The sequence below is a fragment of the Hypomesus transpacificus genome, chromosome 23 (assembly GCF_021917145.1).
Source record: "Hypomesus transpacificus isolate Combined female chromosome 23, fHypTra1, whole genome shotgun sequence".
Taxonomy (NCBI): Eukaryota; Metazoa; Chordata; class Actinopteri; order Osmeriformes; family Osmeridae; genus Hypomesus; species Hypomesus transpacificus.
The window spans coordinates 2842659-2866748 of NC_061082.1; the positions used below are offsets into that span (position 1 = coordinate 2842659).

The 24090-nt window shown below is 45.1% G+C and overlaps 1 protein-coding gene across 1 annotated transcript in view; it reads left to right on the plus strand.

The window, feature by feature from the left end:
* Nucleotides 1-24090, plus strand: part of ttn.2 (titin, tandem duplicate 2) — a 153002-nt gene that overhangs the window by 103081 nt on the left and 25831 nt on the right. Inside the window, exons 187-202 of the mRNA XM_047047514.1 lie at nt 58-360; nt 461-760; nt 930-1217; nt 1350-1652; nt 1786-2088; nt 2211-2516; nt 2664-2951; nt 3047-3337; nt 3449-3736; nt 3904-4491; nt 4613-4717; nt 4822-5019; nt 5112-5408; nt 5674-6261; nt 6415-6717; nt 6850-23961. Coding sequence (XP_046903470.1) covers nt 58-360; nt 461-760; nt 930-1217; nt 1350-1652; nt 1786-2088; nt 2211-2516; nt 2664-2951; nt 3047-3337; nt 3449-3736; nt 3904-4491; nt 4613-4717; nt 4822-5019; nt 5112-5408; nt 5674-6261; nt 6415-6717; nt 6850-23961 — 21861 coding nt within the window. The remainder of the gene's footprint in view (nt 1-57; nt 361-460; nt 761-929; nt 1218-1349; nt 1653-1785; nt 2089-2210; nt 2517-2663; nt 2952-3046; nt 3338-3448; nt 3737-3903; nt 4492-4612; nt 4718-4821; nt 5020-5111; nt 5409-5673; nt 6262-6414; nt 6718-6849; nt 23962-24090) is intronic.

The following is a 24090-nucleotide window of genomic DNA, read 5'->3' on the forward strand; positions in this document are numbered from 1 at the left end:
CACATGCACATTATATTGAGATTATGGTGCTAATTTGACTGCATTTTCCTATTCCAGACCCTCCAAGTGAGCCAAGGAACCTCAACATCAAAAAGATCAACAAAGACTTTGTGATCTTGAACTGGGAGAAGCCATCAAGTGATGGTGGCAGCCCCTTGACCGGCTACTGCATCGAGCGCAAGGAAAGGAACAGCCTGCTGTGGGTGAAGGCTAACGAGTCACTAATCCGTTCTTTGGAGTACACCTGCTTCGGCCTGATTGAGGGTCTGGAGTACACCTTCAGAGTGTCAGCTCTGAACCAAGCTGGCCAGGGCAAACCTTGCAAACAGTCAGAGTTTATCACCGCAAGAACTGCAATTGGTAAGTCCACACTAGTAAAAAAATATATAATACTAATGAAAAATGCTACAAGTTGCAGTTATCAGATGCCAACTGAGAGCCATATTTTGTTATTGTTTAGATCCACCTGGCAAGCCCGAGGCCATGGATGTTACCAATAACTCAGTCTCATTGGTCTGGAGTCGTCCCAGACATGATGGAGGCAGCAAGCTGATTGGCTACTACGTTGAGTTCATGAAAATCCCAGGGGAAACATGGACTCGCTGCAATGCCAACTGCCAGAATGTCCAGAAGGAGGACTATGTGGTGACAGGGCTGGAGGAAGGAATGCAGTACCAGTTTAGAATATTTGCTAAGACTGCCATCAACATCAGTTCATCCTCTGAACTCTCAGACCTCATCCCTGTGTTTGCTGAAAATGGTAAGGCATACAAACTCCCAAATGATCTTGGGCTTTGAAAAAAGTATATTTATATTTTTCTTTCTCTAGAACTGTGCATGCTCCTTTTACTTTGACATTCAAATATTAAACTAGAATGTTTGTGGTGATGGGACAGTGTGATATCATTTTATTGGTTTTGTTTGTTCAGTTCCACCTAGAGTTGATACTGGAATCAACATGAAGAACTTAATTGTGGTGAAAGCTGGAGCCAACGTCTGTATGGATGCTGAGGTGTTTGGTAAGCCTCCGCCCAAGGTCAGCTGGCAGAGGGATGGTGCCCCCCTGGCCATAGTAGAGGGCATGAAGAGGACCCAGAAGAGACATGTGCACCTGCTGGAGCTTTTCTGTGTCAGCCGAAAGGAGTCTGGAGACTACACTATCCATGCTGAAAATATTAACGGATCCAAGTGTGCAAGCATTAAGCTAAAAGTTCTCGGTAGGTAAAACTAGTAAACATATGCCATATGTAGATGAAAGATTATATTTAAATGAACAAAACATCTTGATATTTCTGACTATTGTGTTATGTATTATAATTAGTAACAACAAATCAATCAATTTTCCTCAGACAAACCAGGCCCTCCTGCCTCAATTAAGATCGGCAAGGTGTTTGCTGACCGTGTCAAACTGAGGTGGGAACCCCCAGTGGCAGATGGTGGGTCAGAGATCACCAACTATATCGTTGAGAAACGAGAGACTAGCAGAGCAAACTGGGCCCTGGTAAGCTCCAACATCCACGGCCAGCTCACAGACTGCACCGTAGAGAAACTTATAGAAGGTCATGAGTACCAGTTCCGTGTCAGTGCTGAGAACCAGTATGGCATTGGAGACCCAATCATGACTGACCCTGTCATGTCCAAGAACCCATATGGTAGGTTCCAACTGATCCGTATTTAAAACAATGTTATAATATTGTATATATTATACAATATAATAATGTTATAACAATTAAATAAGTAATTAAAAAATACACAAAATCTTCCTTTATGTGTGTTTAAATATAGATGTCCCTGGACCATGCGATCCTCCAGTCATCACCAATATCACTAGGGACCACATGACTGTGAGTTGGAAGGCTCCTGCTGATGATGGTCGTGCTACTATATTGGGTTACATGCTGGAGAAGCGTGAGTCTACTGAACTTACCTGGGCTAAGGTTAACCGCAAACCAGCGATTGACAGGACTATCAAAGCTGGTGGTCTGACAGAGGGTTCAGAGTATGAATTCAGAGTCATTGCCATAAACAAAGCCGGTCTGGGAAAACCCAGTGATGCATCCAACGCTGCCCTTGCGGTGGATCCTGTATGTAAGTAAAATCCAGTGAATAATGACTTCGGCTCTCATTCGAAAATGTAAAGTTAATAGAGTTAATCATCTACCTCAGATAATTCAACATTTTAATGTTACTCTTGTCTTGAAACTATGCAGACCCTCCTGGGCCCCCTGCCTTCCCCAAGGTGGTTGACACAACCCACAGCTCTATCAGCCTGAGCTGGACAAAGCCCGCCTATGATGGGGGCTGTGAAATCATTGGCTACCTGGTGGAGTGTAAGAGAGTTGAGGCTGAAGACTGGAACAAGTGTAACGTTCCCCAGAAACTCAAGGAAACCAAGTTACTGGTTACGGGTCTCATGGATAGTTATGAGTACCAGTTCCGTGTAACAGCCGTGAACAAGATTGGTTACAGTGAGCCCAGCGACGTCCCCGGCAACCACACGCCTAAGGATATCTTAAGTATGTTATGAATGCTAAACATATTATTTTAATATGATTCACTAATATTGTACGTTGTTTTTCTCTGCAAGGCCAGAAAATGGCCTGAGAAGTGCTCCTTGTCATCCATAATGTTGAGAGATTTCAATTTTGTGTTGTGCTTCTTAGTTGCTCCTGAGGCAGAGCTTGATGCCGATCTTCGCAAAGCACTGGTCCTCCGTGCTGGTGTCACCATGAGACTTTACGTTCCTCTGAGGGGACGTCCTGCTCCCAAGGTCACCTGGTCCAAGGTGGATGCCAACCTGAAGGAAAGACAGGGACATATGATCAAGACCTCAGAATGGGATACTTTCCTGTACATTGAAGATATAAACAGATATGACGCTGGAAAATATGTTCTGGCACTGGAGAACAGCAGTGGATCCAAGTCTTACACTATTGTTGTGAAGGTTCTAGGTATGATTTTTCGGTGGCTTCAGAATTTATGAGATAAACCCACCACTAGATCAAGCTACTATAATCCAGAATCTCACCTAATGTCTATTTTACAGATTCACCTGGACCACCCCTTAATCTGATTGTAAAGGAGACCTCCAGGAGTCATGCCTGCATCTCCTGGGATGCCCCTCAGATTGACGGAGGAAGCCCAGTAAAGAGCTATGTTGTTGAGAAACGTTTAGCGGAGAGGAAGGCATGGACTTGTGTTGCTGCAGAAAGCCCCAAGTCCTCCTTCAGGATAACCAATCTTGAGGCAGGTCAAGCCTACTGTTTCAGAGTTCTGGCTGAGAATGCTTATGGCATTGGAGACGGTTGTGAGACTGCAGGCATGGTCAGGGCCTCAGGTAAGAGTTTTTACAGTATAAGTTTGTGTGTTTTCAAAGACCTGCTTGATGACATACATTTAAGTGGACATCATTGATCAATAATAATTGTATATGATATCCGTGCTACAGAACAACCTGGGCCAGTGATGGACTTCAAGCCACACCTCATCACTAAAGACTCCTGCACCCTGGGTTGGAAGAGACCTGTCAGTGACGGAGGAAGTCATGTCACTGCCTACGTATTGGAGGTGAATGAGGGAGAAGACAAGTGGAAGCAGCTCATAAAGTCCAAGACCCCCACACATAGTGTGACTGATTTGGAGGAAGGGAAGGAGTACACCTATAGAGTCAAGGCAGTCAATGAATCTGGAGAGGGCCCACCCACCGATATTGTGGTGCTGGCTAAAGACCAGATAGGTAAGTGCTATAATTTTTCATTTTTTCATCACAATTGAATTGTCTCCTGTCTAGTATGAAATAGGAATGTTGAAGTATGCTTTGTATCAATTTAAACATCGGACATATATATTTGCTTTAATAGCATTGAAGATAGCATTGATTAACCTGCACTACCCTATTTTTAGTTCTGCCGGACTGTGACTTGAGCGCCCTGCCTGACCTGTGCTATGTGGCAAAGGAGGGGAGCACCATCCGTATCCATATCCCTGTCATTGGAAAGCCAACTCCTTCCGTCCTGTGGAAGAAGGGTGACCTCACCTTAGGTGATAGTGGCAGGATGTCTGTGGAGACATCTGGTGGCGTAACCACCCTGCTCATCCGTGATTGCCAGAAAGGAGATGCTGAACAGTACACCATCAATGCGAGGAACAGTGGAGGAGTCAAAGATTGTAAGCTTAAACTCAAGGTGGTGGGAAAACCAGGAATACCAACAGGACCAGTCAAATTTGATGAAATCACTGCTGATGGCATCAATCTGGAGTGGGGTCCACCAAAGGATGATGGCGGTTCGGAGGTATCCAACTACATCGTGGAAAAGAGGAGGACCACAGACAGCAAGTGGGCTACTGTTGCCTCAGCTATCCAGAAAAACGCCATGAGAGTCACCAGACTTCATGATGGCATTGAGTACATCTTCAGAGTATTTGCAGAGAACAAATATGGGATTGGAGAGTGTCTCAGATCTGACCCAGTGATCGCTCAGCATCCATTTAGTAAGCTTTTAGATATATTTAGAAACAAATGAAACCCTGATAAACTATGATAACAATTAATTAATGATGATAAAATACACCAATACTGATCACTCATTTGAATAACTTCCCTCCATACTAGATGTGCCTGAAGCTCCAGCTCCTCCTGAGATTGTAAGCATTCGTCACGAGTCAGCCATTCTGACCTGGGAGGATCCTAAAGAAACTGGAGGCTCCCCTATTACTGGTAAACACATACAGTAGAAAACATGTTATTGTTGTTGTGTATCTCCTAGCAGTATTTCCCATAGTACTGTAAGACGCACCTAAATTGCTCTGTGTTATCTGCAGGATATCATGTTGAATTCAAGGAAAGGAACAGTTTGATGTGGAAGAGAGCCTCGAAGACCCCACTGAGGGTGAAGGATTGCAGAGTGACTGGCTTGATTGAGGGACTAGAGTATGAATTTAGAGTGATGGCCATGAATATGGCTGGGTTAGGAAAGCCAAGCAGGACCACTGAACCCGTGGTTGCTCTGGATCCCATTGGTAAGTCCCAATTTACTGATCACATCAAGAAAAATATATTGTCACAAGTGTCTTGATATATTATTTATCACCAATCTGATTTCCACTTGTAGATCCTCCTGGCAAACCTGATGTGATTAACGTGACAAGAAGCAGTGTAACACTAATGTGGACTCCCCCCAAGTATGATGGAGGACATAAGCTGACTGGTTACATTGTGGAGAAACTGGAGGCGGGAGAGAAGGCCTGGATGAAGGCCAACCATGTCAACATTCAGGGCTGTGCTTTCACTGCAACAGATCTCATAGAGGGCTCAAGCTTGGAATTCAGAATAAGAGCAAAGAATGCAGCTGGTGCTATCAGCGCTCCCTCTGAGCAGACTGACACCTTGGTGTGCAAGGACGAATATGGTAAATTGAAAAAGTATTTTACCTTGCATGCATAGAATTATTGCCAGTGAACCAATTGCTTGTAGTTTGGCCTATATATAAAACGCAAGGGCTTGGTGATTAACAGAGCTGGATTAGATCCCTTCTTATAACGCTTGTAAAATAAAAATATTGCTACAGAAAGAACATGTAATGACATTTCAACAGCACATATTCTGCATGGATTGATTAAATTAAATCTTTAGGACATGGGAACTCATTTATTTTCTGTATTTACAACTCACAGAGCCACCAACTATCACCATTGACGCTGCGATGAAGGAAGGCGTGTCTGTCAGAGCCGGTGGCACCATTGTGGTATGTGCTGCCAGCATCCTCGGAAAACCTCCACCCACCACTGTGTGGTCTAAGGCTGGAAGAGAGTTTAAGAATTCAGATACAGTCCAGATCACCAGTACTCCTACATCTTCGACACTGGCTATTAAGTATGCCAGCAGGAAGAACACTGGAGAGTACACCATCACAGCCAGCAACCCCTTCGGTATTAAGGAGGAACATATTAAGGTCAAGGTTTTGGATATTCCTGGACCTCCAGGCCCCATTGAAGCCAGCAGCGTTTCTTCTGAGAAGTGTACATTGACCTGGTTGCCACCAGAGGAGGATGGCGGTTGCACCATCAAGTCTTACAGTCTTGAGAAGAGAGAGACAAGTCGTCTACTTTGGACAAAACTGGCTGAAAACATAATGGACTGCAGATACGTTGCAAGCAAGCTGATTAAGGGCAATGAGTACATCTTCCGTGTGTCAGCTGTGAATCAGTATGGCACAGGTGATAGTTCTCTGTCCGGCCCAGTCAAAATGGTTGATAGCTTTGGTAAGTTGGAATATGTTGTCTATAAGGTTTTTGTTATAACTCTCAACTTCAAGTTAAAGCCTGACATGTTACTTGCTATCATCATTTAACATTATTCACACAAATATATATAATCGATGTTTCTTACTGAGATGTGCTTCTCTTTTCCTCTAGGCCCACCAGGCCCACCCTCAACACCAGAAGTCGACAATGTGAGCAGGAATGCTGTTACAATTTCATGGAAGAGACCAGTAGTGGATGGCGGAAGTGACATTAGAGGTTACAGTGTAGAAAGGAAAGAGAGAAAGGGTATGAGATGGGTGAGAGCTTGTAAGAAGACCGTCTCTGATCTCCGCTACAAGGTCCAAGGCCTAAGTGAGGGAGTTGAGTATGAGTTCAGAGTGACAGCAGAGAACAAAGCTGGCTTTGGAGTGCCCAGTGAGCCATCGCAGCATGTAATGACCAAGGACATTGTCTGTAAGTAAAAAGCAGTCTATTCTATTATAACATTTTATATAAGTATTTGTTTATTATATAACATGTTGGCAAGTGATTATTACATCAAATTTGTGATCATGGATTTCTAAATACTGTGCTCTGTGATTTTAGATCCACCTGGACCTCCCTCCAATCCAAGAATTTCTGATACAACTAGGACAACAGCCACCTTTAACTGGGGTAAACCTCACTATGATGGAGGCCTGGCTGTGGATGGATACATTGTTGAGCACAAGAAAGCTGGACATGATGACTGGGAAACAGATACAACCTCTCTGTTGAGAATCACAGAATATGTGATACCTAACCTTCAGAAGGGTGGCAAATACCACTTCAGAGTCAGAGCAGTGAACTCAGAAGGAGTTGGGGAGCCAGCTGAGGTAGAGGAAGTCATTGAACTGATAGACCGTGAGACAATTCCAGACTTTGAGCTTGATGCTGAGCTGAGAAGAACCCTTGTTGTCAGATGCCGTGGGTCCATTCGTATATTTGTACCAATTAAAGGCCGTCCAACTCCTGAGGTGACCTGGTCAAAGGACGACATTCCTCTCAAGGGCCGTGCTCATATTGATACAACAGAGTCATACACTCTTGTGGTAATTCCTGATTGTACCAGATATGATGCTGGAAAATATAACTTGACGTTGGAGAATGTTGCTGGGAAGAAGACTGGATTTGTTAATGTACGAGTACTGGATTCTCCAGGACCTCCAGTAAACCTGAAACCAAGAGAGATTACTAAAAGTAGCATCACACTTCAGTGGGAAATCCCCATTATAGATGGTGGATCTAAGATCCTTAACTACATCATTGAGAAGAGAGATGCCACAAAGAAGGCTTACACAGTACTCACCACAACTTGGCAGAAATGCTCCTACAAAATTCCAGACCTGGTAGAAGGTGCTGAATATTACTTCCGTATCTCTGCTGAGAATGAACTTGGAGTTGGTGAGCCTGCAGAAACCCCAGAGCCAATCAGAGCTTCCCAAGCCCCGACTGCCCCTGAAAATCTTTATGTCACAGATGTAGGCCAGGACTCGGCCAGCCTTGCATGGACGAAGCCAAACCATGATGGTGGCAGCAGGATAACAGGATACGTTATTGAAGCACAGAAAAAGGATACAGATCAGTGGGTGCATGTGACAACTATCAAGGCTCTTGACTATGTAGTAACAGAGCTGACTGAAAATGCTGAATACGTATTCCGCATCATGGCAGTGAATAGCTCTGGCAGAAGTGACCCACGTGAGAGTAGACCTGCTATTATCAAAGAACAAACTGCTGCACCTTCATTTGACCTGCGTGGAGTCTACCAACAGATAGTCATTGCCAAGGCTGGTGATAATGTTAAAGTGGAGATTCCTGTTCTGGGTCGCCCAAGGCCTGCGGTTACATGGAAGAAGGCGGATCAGGACCATGACCTCAAACAGACACAGAGAATAAACACTGAAACAACATCAACCTCAACTATCATCAACATTGGTGAAATCAAGAGGAAAGATGGAGGTCAGTACTCTATGACTGGGAAGAATATCATTGGAACAGTGACAGAGACCATTACCATCCAAGTGCATGATATTCCAGGCCCTCCCACTGGGCCAGTCAAGATTGAGGAAGTTTCTTGTGACTACATTCTGATATCCTGGGAAGGCCCTGAAAACGATGGAGGCGTACCCATTAACAATTACATTGTTGAGATGCGGGAGACAACTGGCACATCTTGGATGGAGTTGGCAGCTACAGTCATCCGTACAACATTCAAGGCAGCTCGCCTCACAACTGGAATTCAGTACCAGTTCCGTGTCAAAGCCCAGAACAGGTATGGCACCGGCCCCTGTATAACCTCAGAGGCAGTGGTGGCAGCATATCCATTCGATGTACCAGGACAACCAGGTATTCCTCAAATCACTGCATTCACCAAGGATGCCATGACCCTCAGCTGGAATGAGCCATCTTCTGATGGAGGCAGCCCAATTTTGGGATATCACATTGAACGAAAAGAGAAGAATAGTATCTTGTGGCAGAAGGTCAACAAAGCTGTTGTAGTAGGAAACATTTTCAAATCAACTGGTCTAGTGGATGGAATCGCATATGAATACCGTGTTATCGCTGAAAACATAGCTGGCATGAGCAAAGCCAGCAAATCATCTGAAACAACATTTGCTTTGGATCCTGTTGACCCACCAGGCCAACCAGTGGCATTAAATGTAACAAGACATGAGGTGACTGTTCAATGGACAAAGCCTGAAGGGGATGGTGGATTCTCCATCACTGGGTACACAGTGGAGAGAAGAGAGCTACCCGACGGACGTTGGCTCAAGGCCAATTTCAGCAATATCCTTGAGACAATATTCACTGTCAGTGGTCTCACAGAGGATTCTTCCTATGAGTTCCGCATTTTTGCAAGAAATTCAGCAGGAGCTGTCAGTAACCCATCTATACCTTCAGAGCCTGTCATATGCAGAGATGATATTGAAGAGCCAAAGATTGAAGTTGATTCTTCCTTCAGCAGTGGAGTAGTAGTCAAAGCAGGAGATGTCTTTAAACTTGATGCCAGTGTCACAGGAAGACCGCTGCCATTGTTGGTATGGACCAAAGAGGGCAAGGAACTTGAAGACACTGGAAAGTTAGAGATCAAATCATCCGACTTCGCTACAACCCTGGTCAACAAGGATTCTCTGAGAAGAGATGGAGGTGCTTTCACATTAACTGCCAGTAATCCAGGTGGATTTGCAAAGTTTGTGTTCAACGTTAAAGTTCTGGACAGACCTGGACCCCCCGATGGCCCTCTTGCTGTTACAGATGTCACTTCAGAAAAGTGCATTCTTTCATGGCTGCCTCCGTCTCATGATGGTGGTGGTAAGATTGAGCACTACATTATTGAAAAACGTGAGACTAGCAGGCTGGCATGGACCAACGTTGCATCAGACTTACAAGTTAACAGATTCAAGGTCTTAAAGCTGCTTAAGGGTAATGAGTACATCTTCAGAGTGATGGCTGTCAATAAATATGGAGTTGGAGAGCCTCTTGAGTCTGACCCAGTTGTCTCCGCAAATCCATATGTTCCAGCTGATGCGCCACAAACTCCTGAAGTGACAACAATCACCAAGGACTCTATGGTTGTCTGTTGGGGACACCCAGAGAACAATGGTGGAAGCAATATCTCCAATTATGTAATTGAGAGAAGAGACAAAACAGGTCTGCGCTGGGTAAAATGCAACAAGAGAACTGTGTCTGACCTGAGATTCAAAGTGTCTGGCCTCACACCAGGACATGAGTATGAATTTAGAATTATTGCAGAAACGTCTGCAGGACTTGGTGCGCCAAGTGCCTCAAGTCCATTCTACAAAGCTATCGACACAATCTTCCAGCCTGGACCCCCTGGAAATCCAAGAGTATTGGATACAACAAAATCCTCCATTACACTTGCATGGAACAAGCCCGTATATGATGGTGGCTCTGACATAACTGGATATGTTGTGGAGACCTGCCTCCCAGAAGAGGATGAATGGACCATTGTCACTCCTAAGAAGGGCCTTACAGGGACCTCATTTACAATCACTAACTTGAAAGAGAATCAAGAATACAAAATAAACATTGCAGCTGTTAATTGTGAGGGTATTGGAGAGCCAGCAACAGTGCCTGGATCACCCAAAGCAGAAGACAGGTTAGTTGCACCTGAGATTGATCTTGGTGCAGAACTCCGCAAAGTGGTCTGCATCAGGGCCTGCAGCACATTGAGGTTGTTTGTGCCTCTCAAGGGACGACCAGCACCTGATGTGAAGTGGTCCAGAGATAATGGAGAGCCTCTGACAAAGGCAACCATTGATACCACCTCATCATTTACCTGTGTTGTCATTGAGAATGTGGACAGATTTGATGGTGGAAAGTATTTGTTGACAGTTGAAAACAGCTCAGGCAGCAAAACAGCATACGTGAATGTCAGAGTTCTGGACACACCTGGAGCACCACAGAACCTCATCATCAAAGAGATTACCAGAGACTCAGTGTCTCTTTTGTGGGATGCACCGCTGATTGATGGAGGCTCCAGAATCCGTAATTACATTGTGGAGAAACGTGAGTCTGCCAGGAAAGCATACTCTACAGTTTGCGCTAGCTGCCACAAATCCAGCTGGAAAATTGGTGATCTGGAAGAGGGAAAGAACTACTTCTTCAGAATTCTGGCTGAGAATGAATATGGTGTAGGCCTCCCAGCAGAGACAATTGAGTCAATCAAAGTGTCAGAGAAGCCACTTCCACCGGGCAAAGTTTCTCTCGGTGATGTCACAAGCCACAGTGTTACTCTGTCTTGGGAAAAACCAGACCATGATGGAGGAAGCAGAATTTCAGGATACATTGTTGAGATGCAGGGCAAAGGAAGTGAGAAATGGACACAGTGCATGGTTGTTAAAGCCACCGAGGCCACTGTTGCTGGACTGACACAGGGTGAAGAATACTTGTTCCGTGTATCTGCAACTAATGAGAAGGGAGTTAGTGATCCTCGTCTGCTCAGCATGCCTGTAGTAGCCAAAGACCTTATTATTGTTCCCACATTCAAGTTGTTGTTCTCCACTTATAGTGTGTTGGCAGGTGATGACCTTAAGATTGATGTGCCTTATTCGGCTCGTCCAAAAGCAACTGTGGCATGGCTCAAAGAAGGTGTTGCACTCAAAGAAACAACTAGAGTAAATGCAGAAACTACTGATAATCACCTATATTTAGTTATCAAGGAGGCCAGCAGAGAAGATGTGGGAAAGTATACCATCAAGCTCTCAAACACAGCCGGCGAGGCAACAACAGACATTGGAGTAGTTGTTCTTGATAAGCCTGGGCCACCAACAGGCCCCATTAAGTTAGATGAGGTCACAGCTGACAGTGTTATTCTAACCTGGCAGCCACCAGAGTATGATGGTGGATGCACAATTAATAACTATATTGTGGAAAAGAGAGACACATCTACCACAAACTGGCAGATTGTGTCAGCAACAGTTGCAAGAACCACCATCAAGGCTGCCCGCCTTAAGACTGGATGTGAATATCAGTTCAGGATTGCTGCTGAGAACAGATATGGAAAGAGCTCTCTGCTCGTCTCAGAGACTATTATTGCTCAGTATCCATTTGACCTTCCAAGCAACCCCGGCACCCCAATTGTTGTGGCTTCTACTAAAGAGAGCATGGTCATTGAATGGACAAAGCCTGGTAGTGATGGTGGAAGCAAGATCTTGGGATATCACCTTGAGAGCAAAGAAAGGAACAGTATCCTTTGGATGAAACAAAATAAGCAACTGATACCAGAGACACGGTTCAAAGCTATTGGTCTTGAAGAGGGTATTGAATATGAGTTTAGAGTTTATGCTGAGAATATTGTTGGAATTGGAAAACCCAGCAAGCTGTCAGAGATTCAAGTGGCAAGAGATCCATGTGACAGTCCTGGAAGACCTGAGGCTGTCATTGTCACAAGAAATCAAGTCACTCTCAAATGGACAAAACCTGAATCTGATGGTGGAAGCAAAGTGACTGGATATCTTGTTGAAAAGAAAGAGCTTCCTGAGGGTCGCTGGATGAAAGCCAGTTTCGCCAATGTTATGGAAACTAAGTTTGTTGTAACTGGTTTAGTTGAGGAGCAAGAGTATGAGTTCCGTGTCATTGCCAGAAATGCTGCTGGGGTCTCTAGCAAACCCTCTGAGAGCACAGGAGCCATCACTGCAAAGGATGAGGTGGATCCTCCCAAAATAGACATTGATGCTAAATTTTCACAGACAGTTGTTGTCAATGCAGGAGAAGCCTTCCAGCTCAATGCAAATATTTATGGCAAACCAGTTCCTTCAGTCCACTGGATGAAGGGTGGCGAGGAAATAACAAATGCAGCTCGTCTTGAGATAAAGAACACTGAATTTACAGCTCATTTGAGTGTTAAAGAAGCAATCCGTGTTGATGGAGGTCAGTATGTACTTTTACTGAGAAATGTTGGTGGAGAGAAATCTGTCAACATCAATGTCAAAGTTCTAGACAGACCTGGTCCCCCTGAGGGCCCTATCTCTATCTACGGTGTCACAAGTGAAAAGTGCTGCATTTCCTGGAAACCACCCCAACAAGATGGAGGCAGTGATGTTTCTCATTACATTGTTGAGAGGAGAGAGACAAGCAGATTGGTCTGGACTGTAGTTGAACTCAAAGTACAAACCCTAAATTTGAAGATCACCAAACTTGTTCCTGGTAATGAATACATCTTTAGAGTCATTCCTGTGAACAAATATGGAATTGGTGAACCTCTCGAGTCTGAGGCAGTGATTTCCAGAAATCAATTTGTAGCACCGGGCCCTCCAACTGAGGTTGACGTCTCTACCATAACTAAAGATTCAATGGTAATAACCTGGGAAAGGCCCACAGAGGATGGTGGTAATCCCATCAGTGGATTTGTTGTTGAAAAACGAGACAAGGAAGGTGTTAGATGGACAAGATGCAACAAGCGCACAGTGTGTGAGTTGCGCTTCAGAGTAACTGGTCTTCTTGAAAATCACAGTTATGAATACAAAGTTTCTGCTGAAAATGCTGCTGGAATTGGAACACCAAGTGCACCAACAATATACTACAAGGCTCTGGATCCCATCTTTAAACCAGGGCCTCCAAATAATCCCAAGGTAACAGACAAATACAGGACATCTGTTTGTCTGTCCTGGGGCAAGCCTATTTATGATGGTGGTTGTGAGGTTCAAGGATACATCGTTGAGGCCTGCAATGGAACAGCTGATGACTGGGTAATGTGTACTCCCCCATCAGGCATCAAGGAGACCTCATTTAAAGTAACCAGACTTCTGGAGAAGCATGAGTACCAGTTCAGAGTATGTGCAATCAACAAAGTTGGTGTTGGGGAGCAGGCAGATATCCCAGGAAAATTCTTTATGGAGGAAAAACTGGATGCACCAGATCTAGATCTTGACGCTGATTATCGAAAGATGATCAACATCAGAGCTGCAAGCACTCTCAGACTTTATGTTCCAGTAAAGGGACGCCCAGCTCCTGAACTCAAGTGGGGCAAAAGTGATGGGGACATAAAGGAAACAGCCCAGATTGACAATACAAGCAGCTATGCCTCACTCATGATTGAAAATGTTGATAGGTTTGATAGCGGCAAGTACACCCTTACTGCAGAGAATGGCAGTGGAGTAAAGTCTGTCTTTATTAGTGTCAGAGTTTTGGATTCACCTAGTGCACCTGCCAACTTCACTGTGAAGGAGATCACTAAAAGCTCTGTAACTCTAACCTGGGAACCCCCAACACTGGATGGTGGCTCAAAGATCAAGCACTACATTGTAGAAAAACGAGAGAGCACAAGGAAAGTGTATTCCCCTGTCACCACTTGTAACAGGATGTCATGCAGGATTGAACCACTTCCAGAGGGTGGTATTTATTTCTTCAGAGTCCTGGCAGAGAACGAATGGGGCCTTGGGTTGCCTGCAGAGACCCCTGAGCCATTGAAAATCTCAGAAGTGCCTCAACCTCCTGGTAAAGTCAGTGTTGTAGATGTCACACGCAACACTGTCGCCCTATGCTGGGAGAAACCCAATCACGATGGAGGCAGCAGAATCAGCTTTTACGAGGTTGAAATGCAGGCCAAGGGCAGTGAGACATGGACTGTTTGTACTCAGGTAAAATCACTTGAAACTGTTGTCACTAATCTGGCTCAAGGGGAGGAGTACACTTTTAGAGTCAGTGCTGTCAATTCCAAGGGTAAGAGTGACCCAAGACTTTTGGCCAATCCAGTGGTGGCTAAGGACCTTGCTATTGAACCTGCTATTAGACCTAAAATAAGCAACTATAGTGTACAGGTTGGGTATGACCTGAAGATTGAAGTACCTATTGCTGGTCACCCTAAACCTGTTATTACATGGACAAAAGATGGTGTTGCCTTGAAACAAACCACAAGAGTTAATGTAGTCGACAGTGCACACCACACAACAATCTCCATTAAAGAGGCAACACGAGATGATGGTGGTATGTATGGCATTAATGTGGCTAATGCTCTTGGACAGAAAGATGCAACCATTGAAGTTATCACCCTTGATAAACCTGGGCCACCTACAGGCCCAATCAAGTTGGAAGAAGTCAGTGCGGAAAGCATCACACTTGTCTGGGAACCTCCAACATACACAGGTGGCTGTCCAATTTCAAATTATGTTGTTGAGAAGAGGGATACAACCACTACAAACTGGGTTGTAGTTTCTGCCACTGTAGCCAGAACTACATTGAAAGTTTCCAATTTGAAAACTGGTGCTGAATACCAATTCAGGATCTGCGCTGAAAACAGATATGGCAAGAGCTATGCCATTGACTCAGAGCCGGTCCTTGCCCAGTATCCCTTCAAAGAGCCAGGTCCACCAGGCACACCCTTCATATCCTCCTACACTAAGGATTACATGGTTGTGGAATGGCACAAACCCCTGTCTGACGGAGGCAGTGTTATTCTCGGCTACCACCTTGAGAGAAAAGAAAAGAACAGCATCCTCTGGACAAAGATCAATAAATCTCTGATCCAAGATACAAGGTACAAATCTACACCTTTGGAGGAGGGAATTGAGTACGAGTACAGAGTGGCTGCAGAAAATATTGTTGGCATTGGAAAATGTAGCAAACTCTCTGAGGGGTGGGTGGCACGTGACCCCTGTGATCCTCCGGGCACACCAGAAGCTATCATTGTAACCAGGCACTCCGTCAAACTGAGATGGACTAGGCCACAGTATGATGGTAGTAGTCTGATCACTGGATATGTTGTTGAGAAACGCGATCTCCCTGAAGGAAGGTGGATGAAGGCTAGTTTCACAAATATCCTTGAAACTGAATTTACAGTTCTTGGCTTGACTGAAGACTGTATGTATGATTTCAGAGTCATTGCTAGGAATGGAGCTGGAGCTATCAGTAAGCCCTCTGAGAGCACTGGTTCCATCACAGCAAAGGATGAGGTTGAGACACCAAAATGTGAAGTTGATTCCATGTACAATCAAGTAATTGTTGTCAATGCTGGGGAAACATTTACACTTGAGGCAAATGTCGAAGGAAAGCCCATACCCACTGCTCAGTGGTTCAAGAGTGATGCTGAAGTTGAAAACTCTGCAAGATTGGAGATCAAGAACACTGATTTCAAGGCAGTGGTTGTTGTTAAGGATGCTATTAGAGTAGATGGTGGCCAATACACATTGCTTCTGACAAATGTCGCAGGTACAAAATCAGTATCATTCAACGTGAAAGTGCTGGACAGACCAGGACCCTCTGAAGGACCCCTCACCATTGGCAATGTCACATGTGAGAAATGTTCTCTTTCTTGGCTTCCACCCAGACACGATGGTGGTGCTAGTATTTCCCATTATATTATTCAAAAGAGAGAGACTAGTCGTTTGGCTTGGACTTTGGTTTCTGGTGATTGTGGAGCAACAATGTTTAAAGTCACCAAGCTTCTTAAAGGAAATGAATACATCTTCCGTGTCATGGCAGTCAACAAATTTGGTGATGGTGAACCTCTGGAGTCAGCCCCAGTCATAATGAGAAATCAATTTGTTCCTCCTGGTGCTCCTCAAGAGCTGGAGATCACCAATATTGCTAGAGATTCCATGACTGTATGCTGGACCCGTCCAGAGGTGGATGGAGGAAGCGAAATTGCTGGCTACATTGTAGAGAAGAGAGACAGAGCAGGGGTCAGATGGACTAAATGCAACAAACGCAGAGTTACAGATCTCCGTTTCAGAGTAACTGGTCTGACAGAGGATCATGAGTATGAATTCAGACTCTCAGCAGAAAATGCTGCAGGAGTTGGCCAACCAAGTCCAGCCACTCCTTATATGAAGGCCTGTGATCCAACATTTGAACCCGGCCCCCCCACTAACGCCCATGCGGTTGACACTACAAAGAACTCCATCTCACTTGCCTGGGGCAGGCCCATCTATGATGGTGGCTGTGATATTCAGGGTTATGCTGTGGAGATATGCAAAGCTGATGAGGAGGAATGGACTATATGCACCCCACCAACTGGATTGAATGCAACTACATTTGAAATTACCAAACTTATTGAACATCAGGAGTATAAGATACGAGTATGTGCCATGAATAAGTTAGGTGTGGGTGAGCCTGCAGAGGTTCAAGGAACAGTAAAACCAGCTGATACAATTGTTCCCCCGGAGATTGAGCTGGATTCTGAGTTGAGGAAAGGAGTCGTTGTACGTGCAGGAGGATCGATGAGAATAAATATTCCATTCAGAGGACGCCCTGTGCCAGAAATTAATTGGTCTAAGGATGAGGGTGACCTACCTAGTAAAACTCAAATTGAGAGGGGTGCAGATTACACACAATTGTCAATTGATATCTGTGACAGAAATGATGCAGGAAAATACATTCTGGCCCTGGAAAACAGCGCTGGTTCAAAATCAGCTTTTGTCTCTGTTAGAGTGCTTGACACACCAGGAGCACCACTGAACTTTACAGTAAAAGAAATCAAGAGGGAATCTGTCATTCTCACTTGGGAGGTCCCACTGATTGATGGTGGAGCAAGGATTAAGAACTATATTGTGGATAAGCGTGAATCAACCAGGAAAGCCTACTCCAATGTCAATAACAAGTGCACAAAGACCAGTTTCCGTGTGGGAGGTCTCACTGAGGGAGCTATATACTACTTTAGGGTCATGGCTGAGAATGAGTTTGGAGTTGGTCTGCCAGCTGAAACACTGGATGCAGTGAAGACGTCAGAGGCACCTCTGCCTGTGGGAAAGATCAGTCTAACTGATGTAACCAAGACCACTGCTTCCTTTTTATGGGAGAAACCAGACCATGATGGTGGCAGCCGAATCATGGGGTACTACATTGAGATGCAGCCCAAAGGATCAGAAGAATGGGTGGTAGCAACAACCACAAAGACTTGTGATGGAACCGTCACAGGCCTCAGTTCAGGGCAGGAATACCTCTTCAGAGTGTCTGCCTTCAACGACAAGGGAAAGAGTGATCCCAGGCCACTAGCGGCCCATGTCACAGCCAAAGATGTTACTATTGTGCCCCAGTTCAAAATGACCGTCAACACATACAGTGTGCAATGTGGGGAAGATCTGAAGATAGAAATACCCGTAATAGGTCGCCCTGCACCAAAGATAGCATGGGCTAAGGATGGACAAGCAATTAAAGAGACAACCAGACTGAATGTCTTAAGCACAGCATCAGCAACATCTCTTCGTATCAAAGAGTCTAACAAAGAAGATTCCGGCAAGTACTCCATCACAGCAACCAGCAGTGCTGGTACAGCCACAGCGGACATTTCTATTGTTATCCTTGATAAACCAGGTCCACCCAAAGGGCCTGTGAATATTGATGAAGTTAGCTCTAACTTTGTAACATTGTCCTGGGAACCACCTGAGTACACCGGAGGTTGTCAGATCAACAATTACGTTGTTGAGAAGCGTGACACAACAACCACAGCATGGCAGATAGTGTCTGCCACTGTGGCAAGAACAACCATAAAAGTTTGTAGACTGAAGACTGGTGTTGAATATCAGTTCAGAGTGTCTGCAGAGAACAGATATGGAAAGAGTCCATGCTTGGATTCTGCTACTGTCGTTGCTCAGTATCCTTTCAGTGAGCCAGCTGCACCTGGTACTCCATTTGTGTCATCAGTTACAAAAGACTACATGGTTGTGGAGTGGAAACCACCAGCCAACAACGGAGGTAGTCCTGTCTTGGGCTACCACCTTGAACGCAAAGAGAAAAACAGTCTCCTCTGGACAAAGTTGAACACACTTCTTATCCCTGATGCTCGATTCAAAACTTCTGAACTTGAGGAGGGCATTGAATATGAATTTAGAGTATATGCTGAAAATATTGCTGGCTTGAGTCCATCTAGTAAGGTTTCACAATGCTGTGTGGCTAGAGATCCCTGTGACCCACCTGGCACCCCTGAGGCTATTGTCATCACCAGGAACTATGTCACTCTGCAGTGGACAAGGCCCCAGTATGACGGTGGAAGCGCCATAACAGGCTATATTGTTGAGAAGAAAAAGCATCCTGACAACCGTTGGATGAAGGCTAGCTTCACAAACATAATTGAAACACAGTTCACTTACTCTGGCATGACCGAGGACGGAGTGTATGAGTTCAGAATCATTGCTAGGAATGCAGCTGGTATTTTCAGCGCGCCTTCTGAGAGCACTGGAGAGATAAATGCTAAAGATGAGATTGAAGCCCCAGATGCAACAATGGATCCTAAATTCAAGGATGTAACTGTTGTTCATGCGAGTGAGACGTTCATTATTGATGCTGATTACTCTGGAAAACCTCTGCCTGATATAATGTGGCTGAAGGATGGAAAAGAGATCGACAATGCTACCCCAAGAATGGAGGTCAAAACAAGCCTCACACGTACAGTGCTGACAGTTAAGGACTGCATCAGGGTAGATGGTGGACACTTTGTCTTGAGCCTCACCAATGTTGGTGGAAAAAAGTTGATACCAGTTACTGTTAAAGTACTGGATAGGCCTGGTCCTCCCGATGGCCCTCTGAAGGTAACTGGTGTCACTGCAGAGAAATGCTATCTACATTGGAGTCACCCCTTACATGATGGTGGTGCGAGTGTTTCTCATTACATCATTGAGAAGAGAGAAACCAGTCGACTTTCATGGACAGTAGTTGAACCCCAAATCCAAGCTGTCAGCTACAAAGTAACCAAACTCCTGCCTGGCAATGAATACATTTTCAGAGTCACTGCAGTGAATAAGTATGGCATTGGAGAGCCTCTGGAATCTGACCCTGTAATTGCACGCAATCCTTTCAAGGCGCCCAGTGCTCCCACCACACCAGAGCCAAGCTATGTAACACGTGACTCAATTGTGCTTGTTTGGGAACGCCCAGAGGATAATGGTGGTTCAGAGATTGATGGCTATGTCTTGGAGAAACGTGACAAACAGGGAGTTAGATGGACTAAGTGCAACAAGAAGAGACTAAATGACCTTCGGTTTAGAGTCACTGGACTCACAGAAGGCCACTCTTATGAGTTTAGAGTATCAGCTGAGAATGCAGGTGGTGTGGGGGTACCTAGTAAAACAACAGAGTACATCACTGCCTGTGATGCCACATATCCACCTGGTCCTCCTAACAACCCCAAAGTGACAGACACCTCTAGTACCAGTGTGTCGCTCTCGTGGTCTAGGCCCATCTATGATGGTGGAGCAGCCATCACCGGATACGTAGTGGAGGTTAAAGAGGCATCGGAAGAAGATGAATGGCTTGTGAGCACACCACACACTGGTGTTCAAACCACACATTTCACAGTGAAAAAACTAAAGGAAAATGCTGAATATAATTTCCGCATCTGTGCTGTTAACATTGAGGGAGTTGGAGAGCATGTGGACTTGCCAGGAACTGTGGTTGCAGCTGAAAAACTTGATCCCCCTGAGATTGAATTGGATTCTGACCTAAGGAAAATGGTTTCAGTTCGTGCCAGTGCAACTCTCCGTCTGTTTGTCCCAATCAAAGGAAAACCTGAGCCTGAGGTCAAATGGTCAAAGGCTGAGGGATCTCTCAGTGAGCGAGCCCAAATAGAGGTGACCAGCTCTTACACAATGCTTGTCATTGATAATGTCAACAGGTCCCACACAGGCAAGTATGTGTTGACCCTGGAAAACATCAAAGGTTCAAAGTCAGCGTTCATTAATGTCAGAGTGTTGGATTCACCTAGTGCACCTACCAACTTTGTGGTCAAGGATGTGAAGAGAGACTCTGTTGCCCTCTCCTGGGAACCCCCACTCATTGATGGTGGAGCCAAGATCACACATTACATTGTGGAAAAGAGGGAAACTGCTAGATTGGCATTTACAAGTGTTTCTAACAACTGCGTAAGAAATTCATGTAAGATTGATGACCTTGTAGAGGGTGGTGTCTACTTTTTCCGTGTTCTGGCCGTCAATGAGCTGGGTGTAGGACTGCCTGTTGAAACAACAGAGCCTATTAAGGTTTCTCAGGCTCCTTTGCCTCCTGGCAAAATTAATCTAGTAGATGTAACTCGCCACACTGTGAGTCTTTCATGGGATAAACCTGACCATGATGGTGGCAGCAAGATCCAATGCTACATCGTAGAGATGCAACTTAAAGGTGAAGATAAATGGACTGTGTGCACTGAGATTAAAGCACTGGAGACAACTGTCGAGGGCCTCACCTCAGGAGACGAATACTCATTTAGGGTCATTGCTGTAAATGACAAGGGAAGGAGTGATCCCAAACCCCTAGCAACACCTGTTGTGGTGAAGGACATTACAATCGAACCAGTGATTAACCTGTTATTCAACACATACAGTGTTAAGGCAGGAGATGACCTGAAGATTGAGGTTCCATTTAGAGCCAGACCTGATCCTGAAGTTTCATGGAAAAAAGATGGTCATTCTTTGAAGCAGACCACCAGGGTGAATGTTTTGACATCTAAAACGTCTTCCAAGATTACTATCAAAGATGCAACCCGGGAAGATTTAGGAAAATATGAGATCACTTTAACCAACTCAATTGGCAAAAAATCTGCCAGAATAGCTGTTATAATCTTGGACAAGCCTGGCCCACCAAGTGGAATAAAGGTAGACGAAGTTAGCGCTGACTTTATTTTACTTTCATGGGAGCCTCCAACCTACGATGGGGGATGTCAAATTAATAACTATGTTGTGGAGAAGAGAGACACAACCTCCACAAACTGGCAGATTGTCTCAGCTACAGTTGCCAGAACATCAATTAAGGTCTGCCGCTTGACACAGGGCACTGAATATCAGTTCCGTATTGCAGCAGAGAATCGCTTTGGTAAGAGCCATGCCATTGATTCTGCACCTATAGTGGCCCAGTATCCATTTGAGCCACCTGGCCCTCCAGTGAACATTCATGTTTCCCATGCCACAAAGTCTGGCATGCTGGTTGAGTGGAATAAACCAGCCAGTGATGGTGGAAGTCCCATAATTGGTTATCACCTTGAGTGCAAAGACCAAAGCAGCATTCTGTGGACCAAGATCAACAGAGGTCTCATTGCGGAAAATCAGTTCAAAGCGACAGGCATTGAGGAAGGCCTGTTTTATCAGTACCGTGTATATGCTGAGAATATTGCCGGAATCGGACCCAGCACAAAACCATCGGAGCCTGTAGCGGCAAAAGACCCATGTAATCCTCCATGCAACCTCACAGTAACTAACATTACCAGAACATCAGTATCGCTTTCATGGGAAAGGCCAGAGTTTGATGGTGGAGCCAAAATTACAGGTTACATTGTTGAGCGCAAAGAGCTTCCTGATGGTCGTTGGCTGAAGTGCAATTTTGCTAATCTCCAAGAGACATACTTTGATGTTACTGGCTTGACGGAGGATGTACAATATGACTTCCATGTCATTGCCAAGAATGCAGCTGAGCTCTTTAGTGTACCATCAGAGGGCACAGGGGCAGTCACTGTCAAAGATGATGTGGATCCCCCCACTGTCATCCTTGAAGACAAATATAGACAATTGGTGGTCGTCAAAGCTGGAGAAATTTTGAGTATTGACGCAGATCTCACTGGCCGTCCACATCCTGTTGTGTCATGGACAAAGGATGGAAAAGAGATTGATGCCAAAGCAAGAGTGGAAGTTACATCCACAAACACCCACACCACATTACTTGTCAGAGATAGCATCAGAAGAGACTCTGGTCAGTACGTTTTGACTCTACAGAATGTTGCTGGAACCAGGTCCATGGCTGTGAATTGCAAAGTTTTGGACCGTCCTGGGCCTTCATCTGGACCTTTGGCAGTGTCTGGCCTCACAGCTGAAAAATGTACCATTACCTGGGGACCACCCCAAGAAAACGGTGGGGCTGAAATCATGCACTACATTGTTGAGAAACGTGAAACTAGTCGCCTGGCCTGGACTTTAGTATATGCTGACATGAAGGCCACCACATGCAAGGTCACTAAACTGCTGAGAGGAAATGAGTATATTTTCAGAGTGAGGGGAATAAATAAGTATGGTGATGGTGAGGCCCTGGAGAGTGATCCCGTTACAGCGAGGGATCCCTTCACCGTCCCTGTTGCACCAACAGATGTCCAGGTGACCAGTGTGACAGGCGGAGCGATGACCATCTGCTGGGAGAGGCCTGTCTCTGATGGAGGAAGCAGCATCTATGGCTATGTGATTGAAAAACGAGAGAAAACTGGACTTCGTTGGGTGCGTGTGAACAAAAAGCCTGTTTATGACCTTAGGGTCAAAGCATCCAACCTGCGTGAGGGGAGTGAATATGAGTACAGAGTCTATGCTGAAAACGCAGCAGGACTAAGTGCCCCAAGCATACCGTGCCCCCTGACCAAAGCAGAGGACCCACTGTTCCTGCCATCCCCACCAGCTAAACCCAAGGTGATCGACTCAACCAAGTCTACTGTCACTCTGACATGGAACAAGCCCCTGTTTGATGGTGGTGCTGCTGTGAAAGGTTACCGTGTTGAATACAGGAATACCATGGAAGAGGACTGGAATGTTGGTGTTCAGAACACAAAGAACACTGAATTCACAGTTGTGAAGCTTACACCTGGAGCTGAGTATGTGTTTGTTGTTAAATCCATAAACAAGATTGGCGTCAGTGAACCCAGCCCTCCCACAGATCCTCAGGTTGCAAAAGAAAGAGAGGACGAGCCAGTATTCGACATCAGCAATGAGATGCGGAAGACACTTATGGTAAAGGATGGCAGTTCATTCACCATGAAGGTACCATTCAAGGGGAAGCCGGTTCCTAATGTCATGTGGAACAAGGCAGATGTGGACCTAAGAGTGAGGGCAATCATCGATACTACAGATACATTCACATCTATTACAGTGGAAAAAGCAACTCGTGATGACTCTGGAAAATACACAGTGACATTGCAGAACACCGCTGGAACAGCCACACTGACACTGAATGTTAGGGTTCTGGACTCCCCTGGCCCACCATCTCGTGTTGAGATCAAGGAGGTTACCAAGACGTCTGCAACAGTCACCTGGGACACCCCCGAGAATGAGGGTGGTGGAGCTGTCAAGAACTACCTTGTCGACCTGCGTGAGGCAAGCAAAAAGGGATGGACCAGAATCACAGATACATGCCACCGACTGACTTACAAGCTGTCAGACCTTGTGGAGGGAGGCGTCTACTACTTCAGAATCATTGGTGAAAATGAATATGGAATTGGTGTACCCGCTGAGACTAAAGAGGGAACCAAGATTACAGGTATAGTAAAGTTATCCAAAATGGATTTAATGATCAATTGACTGAAATGTCTATTGTATTATTCAAATGCAAAATTCTTTGAGATTAAAGTCACAATATTTATTATGTTCAACCTTTCATCCTTTTTTC